This window comes from Sinocyclocheilus grahami, unplaced genomic scaffold, assembly GCF_001515645.1.
Source record: "Sinocyclocheilus grahami isolate Dianchi unplaced genomic scaffold, SAMN03320097.WGS_v1.1 scaffold3062.1, whole genome shotgun sequence".
NCBI lineage: Eukaryota > Metazoa > Chordata > Actinopteri > Cypriniformes > Cyprinidae > Sinocyclocheilus > Sinocyclocheilus grahami.
The window spans coordinates 15468-22063 of record NW_015508231.1 but is presented as its reverse complement, the minus strand read 5'-3'; the positions used below and the strand labels follow the sequence as shown (position 1 = coordinate 22063).

At 34.9% G+C, this 6596-nt stretch overlaps 1 protein-coding gene across 1 annotated transcript; it reads right to left on the bottom strand.

Annotated features, from left to right (window-relative positions):
* Positions 1 to 3859: 3859 nt before the first annotated feature.
* On the bottom strand, positions 3860 to 6352 carry LOC107575969 (gastrula zinc finger protein XlCGF49.1-like; the record flags this gene model as incomplete). The annotated part of the gene is made up of 2 exons (XM_016262266.1): positions 3860 to 4927; positions 6316 to 6352. Coding segments are annotated over 2 exons (837 nt in total), but the record flags the coding sequence as incomplete, so codon positions are not given.
* Positions 6353 to 6596: the final 244 nt, after the last annotated feature.

The window sequence follows — 6596 nt, the reverse complement described above, 5'->3', positions numbered from 1 at the left end:
ACATAGAAAGCTTTGAAGCTCCCCTCAGCGATCACAAATATGATGATGATCGGGTCAGTCGCACTGGTGCTCCTAAAACATTTTCAGTCGCACGCAGTAGTTTTCAGTCGCAAATGCTTCGCGTCAGGTGGTTCTTATCTTCATGTCGTGCATTAAAATCGTTCAATGTACAGCAAGCCGTGCATTATTCCTTATGTATTCGCTCTTTAGCAGCAGTTTTTTACAGCAATATTTAAATGACACCCTGGTCATTCTTGGTGTACACAAAATGGTCCCACACTATCGACAGGCATTTCTCTGGTGGAAATAAAGCTTCGCTGTTTGGTCCCTCTGTCAGTTCATCTAATGCATGTAGTAGTGCCTCTGATAAGCACGTCAATTTAAGCTGGTGCACCGCTAGTGTAACTTTTTTCGTTTTAAACAAAGCAGCTGCTCTACTTTCTGTTTCTGAATCGTGTTTAAATGATTTAAACAGCCATTCAGATTTGTGTATTTGCTATGATGTTCATCACAGCACCAAATACTTAAATATTTAAATAGGCTATTTGTTTTCTTTTACATTTTAATCTGGACTACAACATGGCCTAGATATTGTTTGAAAGTGTTTTGATTCTTTATTGTTCGGTCACACTTTACATTAGGGCTTCATTAGTTAACATTAGTTAATTCATTAGTTAACATAAACTGCCAATGAAAAATTCTTCTGAACATTCATTAATCTTAGGTATGCAATATTTAATAACACGTTGTTAAAATCGAAAGTTGCAACTGTGTTATTTAATGAGCTAATATTAACTAAGACTTAACTAATAATTAATAACTTCTGTAGCAAATGTAGCTATTGCTCATTGTGAATGTTAATGCTTTAACTAAGGAGGTCTTATTGTAAAGGGATACCTATTGATCTTTATAGTTCTTTTGCACTTTAATCTGTGTAAAACTTTTAGCTTTATACATTTTTCTGTATTGCTTTATTGCATTTAAATGTTCAGTTATTTTTGTTATAGGAAAAAAGTTATTAAACCTGTTATAATGTATAATGACAGCACTTTTTTTAAAACTACATTTCAATACCTTGATAATACCGTATACCGTGATAAAAGCTTTAGCAATTAATTGCAACATGAAAATCTGATACCGGCATATCCCTATTGAGAATACGTACCTTCAAAGTTGTTCGATATAACTCGAAACATAAAATTTGAAGCCCTCCTCCTTTTTACTTGAAGGAGTGACCAATGCTAATCTTACAATTCGATTGACATCGTTCACTGTAATCCGTGGAAGTTCTTGCAAGCAGCAAGTGTAAAATGTCATGCTGAAAGCACTCATTGAAAACGGTAGGTAAAAACCGCTTACGGCGCAGCACCGGAAGTTGTGGAGCAACTGAGACAAACCGTGAAAGTAGTCGTGCATAGGGTCTATTGTCAAAGAAACATGGAGAAAGACCAACGAACAGACCAGGAGGAACCACAAAGAATTACATTTTCTAAAGTGTTTTTAATAACGTGATATTGTCGGCACAAAGGTTCAGCAGTCAACCGCGATAGCAGTGCATCATCCGCCCGGACAGTTTAGAGGAGCGCACATGCTCACAATGGAGGATGCGTTATGAATCAAGTTGAAATGTTTAACTCTTGTAGCGTTACAATTAACCCCGCGCTTGTACACCGCTCACCCTGTAAATGTGAAATGCTTTTTACAGTCCGTTTCCTTATTGGTGGGTAGCCATATGAAGGAACGAAAACAACAAACTCATTATATCCCTCGGAAAGATACAGCGCTGAGTTTAAACTTAAGCACAGGGCGTTTTTTGGTATTTTCGCCTAAATTTGACATACTCAAATTCAAATGTTTAAAACTGTTTGGTTTAAAACAGTCACCGCCAATGGTACGAATGATCTTTTATATAGGTTATTTTAGCCAGCGGTATACGCAGCCTGCGCCCTGAAGGAAGGGCCTCAAAGCAGGAATGAAGTGGATGAGTTTGGTCTCAATAGACTGCGATCGCCTTTTTTCCATAAAGTGTAAAAACAGCTCTTGCATTGTACTCTGTTTCTGGCCGATTATCCTATTTGCTTCATTAATTACTCGTGTTAATTTATTTTTCTGTTTCATTGTTAAATTGCCATACCATGATACAATATTATATGTTAAAATACTTTCAATCATCGATCTATAAACAATGGTTAAGACCCTCCTATCGATGCTAAAATTTCTTAGTTTCCTGAGTAGACCTAACCGCTGTCTTGCTTTCTTGTGTATATGGTCCACATTTTCCTGGAATGAAAGTTTGTCATCAATGATTGTACCTAAATATTTAAAATTTGAAACTTGCTCTACCTTTACACCTTTTATAGTAATTTGTTCATATGAGACGCCAGCCGTACCGATCCTATTTTTGTTCCCACAGCATAGTTCCTTTTTCTTCTCAATAGTCAATTGTAAGGTGACTATCATCAAACCACTGAACAAGACTTTCAATATACTCAAAATAAGTTAAACTATTCATGTCCAATTGGCAAGAGATTAAAACCAAATCATCAGCATATTTGATCAGGGTGAGATCATCCCGGTTACATTGAAGGTCATTAATATAGACAGAAAAAAGCAGAGGTGATAACACGCATCCTTGTGGTAACCCAGAATTCAGGACTATATAATCAGATGAGATTCCATTGACACAGACTCGTTGGTCTATTTCTTAAAAAAATGTTCAATACATAAAATCAACCAACTGCTTACACCTAAATCTTGCAATCTTCCTTTTAAAATTTGCAGTTGTACAGTATTAAAGGCTGATGTAAAATCCATGAAAAGAATTCTGACATGATTGTTGGGCCTTATGTAACAAGGTCAGAGAGGCATCCACCGTGCTCCGATCGGGCATGTAAGCAAATTGTAATGGATCTACAAAGCCGTTAATTTGTGACATCAATTCTTTACATAATATACGCTCCAGCGGGTTGATCATAAATCGTATTGTACAGCGGGTTGATCATAAATCGTAAAGAGGTTAGGGGAACGTTATAATAACGTTCTGGGAACAAAAAAAACTAACGTTAAGGGAACGTTATAATAACATTATGGGAACGTTAGATTAACGTTCTGGGAACCAAAAGCTAATGTTACATTAACGTTAGAATAACGTTCTGGGAACGTTAAGAAAACTTTCCTGGCTAACCAAAAACAAACCATAAAAAATAACGTTCTGGGAACCAAAAACTAACGTTCCTGAAACGTTATGGGAACCAAAAATTGTTAGCTGGGAGTATGGATGAAGCTTGACGCACATTCACACCTGTGTTGACTTGTGCCTAGCTCCGCCTTTAAAATGAATGTAAATTCAGTGTGCTTGCTAATTTCACTTGGATGAAATGAAACATTCAGCACATTTTCCACTTGTTCTTAAAATCCCAAATACTTAAAAATGAATAAATCAGCCTATATAACATATGTAATACTTTAATAATTGACTAAAGAAATAGTTCTTTATTTATAAAAAATAAACAAATCTTTCCTGTGAAATTCAGTAATTAAGTTAATTCTGTAAAAGTAGTTATACCATTATAATCTTTTCTGCTAGAGAAAAACAAAAACAAAAAACAATAGAACCCCTCCCAAAGAACAATAGAAAATTTTATGGATTTCAGTGTTATAATGGGAATTGTATTGGTTTTAATGTAAACTATAATGGCGTCTATTTGATGGATTCTATTGGTGGGATGTAATATGGCAGATGGCAACCAATAGAACAACAGTAATTCCTATTGGAATAATGCCAAAAACAAACAGGAATTTTGTAATGGTTTAATGGAAGCTATAAGAATTTCTGTGATGGTTTCTATTGTCTTTTTTAAGCAGGGTAACATACTGTGCTGCACATTATTGACAATATTGAACTAAAGCTTGACTTTGCACATTTAAAATCGCAAATCAAATTGCAATTGCAATATCTGTCAAAAAAAAAAATTCGCATTTAGATATATTCCCCAAATAGGGCAATTTGATCTTTGTAATGTTTCATTGTTCTTCCCCGTTTCTGTTCGATACCTACTTTTGTGTGGAGTTGCTTTATCAATTAATTTATCACAGCCTTTATCACAGCCCTATCTCAATGTGAACACTCAATGTGAACACGGTTTCTCTCCAATGTGGATCCTCTCGTGTGTTTTCAGATGTGATGACTGAATGAATCTCTTCTCACAGTGTGAACACTTATAAGGTTTTTCTCCAGAGTGAATCCTCTCATGCCGTTTCAAATGTTCAGATAAAGTAAAAGTCTTTTTACACTCAAAGCACATGTACTCTCTCACAGCAGTATGTATTTTCTGATGCACTTTCAAACTTTGTAGACATGAAAAACTCTTTCCACACAAATAGCATGAATGTGGCTTCTCCTTTGTATGAACTCTCAGGTGTTTCTTCAGGCCTGAAACCCACAAAAATGTTTTGTCGCACTGATCACATGTGTGCCGCTTCCCTCCAGTGTGGATGTTCATGTGATCCTTAAGGTTTGCTGATTGAGTGAAACTCTTCCCGCACTGATCACAAGTGAATGGTTTCTCTCCGGTATGAATTCTCATGTGTGCTGAAAGGTTTCCTTTTTGTGTGAAACTCTTCCCGCACTGATCACATGTGTACGGTTTCTCTCCAGTATGAATGTTCATGTGAAGCTCAAGATTACGTTTGCATGTGAAACTCTTCCCGCACTGATCACAAGTGAACGGTTTCTCTCCTGTATGAATGTTCATGTGAAGCTCAAGATTACGTTTGCATGTCAAACTCTTTCCACACTGAGTGCAGGTGAAATATTTCTTGGCTCTTTTTTTAAAAAAATATTTCTGTTTGGGGGTTTCTCCACTTTTGACACGATTTTTCTCCTCAACTTCACTCAATTCTTCTTTCTCATTATCTTCAATCAACTCTGAAACAAAAGTAAAAAAAAAAAAAAAGGTACATTTGTCAATAACTTGTTAAAAAAAATACAGAAAAGTGAAAGGACATAAAAATGAACCCTGATATAACAGCGGAAAGTAGACAATTTGCATTAAAAAATTTAGATCATTTTGATGTAATTTTATAAATTGTACGTCCCTGAATCTTTCCATGAATGAGGTACACTGCTTTTCAAATTATTTGTTTTCAATCAACACAAACACAGCACACCTTAAAATAGTCCGACAACACTGTCGAATCCAAAAAATAAAAATATTCAAATCACTATCAGTACTTGCTAAATATTGAAATAAGCACAAGCAATGTTTCGGTCCACTGACCTTCATCAGGCATAAATTATTAGTTTTAAAATATTATAAGCACAAATATCATGTTTCTATAGGGAGAGCTATTAAATATGTTTGATAAACATATAACATATTTTTCATGAAGGATCTGAGGATCCATAAATGCAAATTGTGTGTTGCATTAAGAGAGCAACCATATATTTGTGTTATGTTTTTATTTTCTTGTTTTTATTCATTTATAATCATTTATTTGTATAATAATTTTCTGTAATAATTTATGTAATTTATTGTTTGATTATTTTGTCATTTACCATTTATATCATTTTATTTATTAATTTATGATTTAATGATTTTATATTTTTTATTTCTTATTTTCCTTGTTTAAAATGCATTTTCATTGCTTAAACATTCCCTCTTATCTCTTATTCATTCAGACAAAATAGTTTAAACCTCACAATCATCAGATTATGTAAACTCAAGGTTTATGGGATGTTATTGTGTTTGTAAAACACTACTTGTTGGATTTGTGCTGGTCAGACGAAGTCTGAGCATTGAAACATAGGCAACTAAGATTTTTCAATAAACTTAGCTCCTTTTTATCATCATCACTTCATCTCCTGCTTCTGCTCTTCTCTGGCTTTGCTCAGTCATCTTCTAGGCTCATAGAAGACTATTAATAGTTTTGGAACCAGACATTACTTGATGTTAATGGGTTTTAAAACTCTAGTCTACCACATCCAGTTCTCAAAAGTATTGTGAACAAATGTTCTGTATGAGTTTTATGGCCTTATTTTAATGACTTAAAAATGTTAACTTTTCACTAACCACGCATAAACGTTTGATCAAAAACACAAACATGTAGGCTATGCTGCCTATGTATTATTGTAGCACAGTTTGTGCTGATTAGTGTGATTACAGTGTCATTAATATGTTTTTAAGATACTGAAAAAAGCACAAATGTCAGGCCATGTCAAAACTACTCCTGGGCCCCAAACTCAGACCCCAGAGGGTTAATGCTTTGTGTGTACCACAAACTGTCATTAAAGCTGAATGAAGAATAAACACCAACCTCCTTGTTCCTCATGTTTTATTCTCCGGGTTTCTGGTTCCTCCTGTTTTATTCTCCAGGTTTCTGGTTCCTCCTGTTTTATTCTCCAGGTTTCTGGTTCACTCGTGTCCTCCTCACTCTCCTCTTTAACAAACACCATCTTCACAGCAGCAGATCTCAGTTCAGATGATACTCCTCCAGATATTCCTGCTTGCTTCAAAACTTAGTCATGACTGTGAGGTTGATAATATTACAGGTATTTACTGACCTGATTCAAAAACTGTATTTTTATATTTACAGAA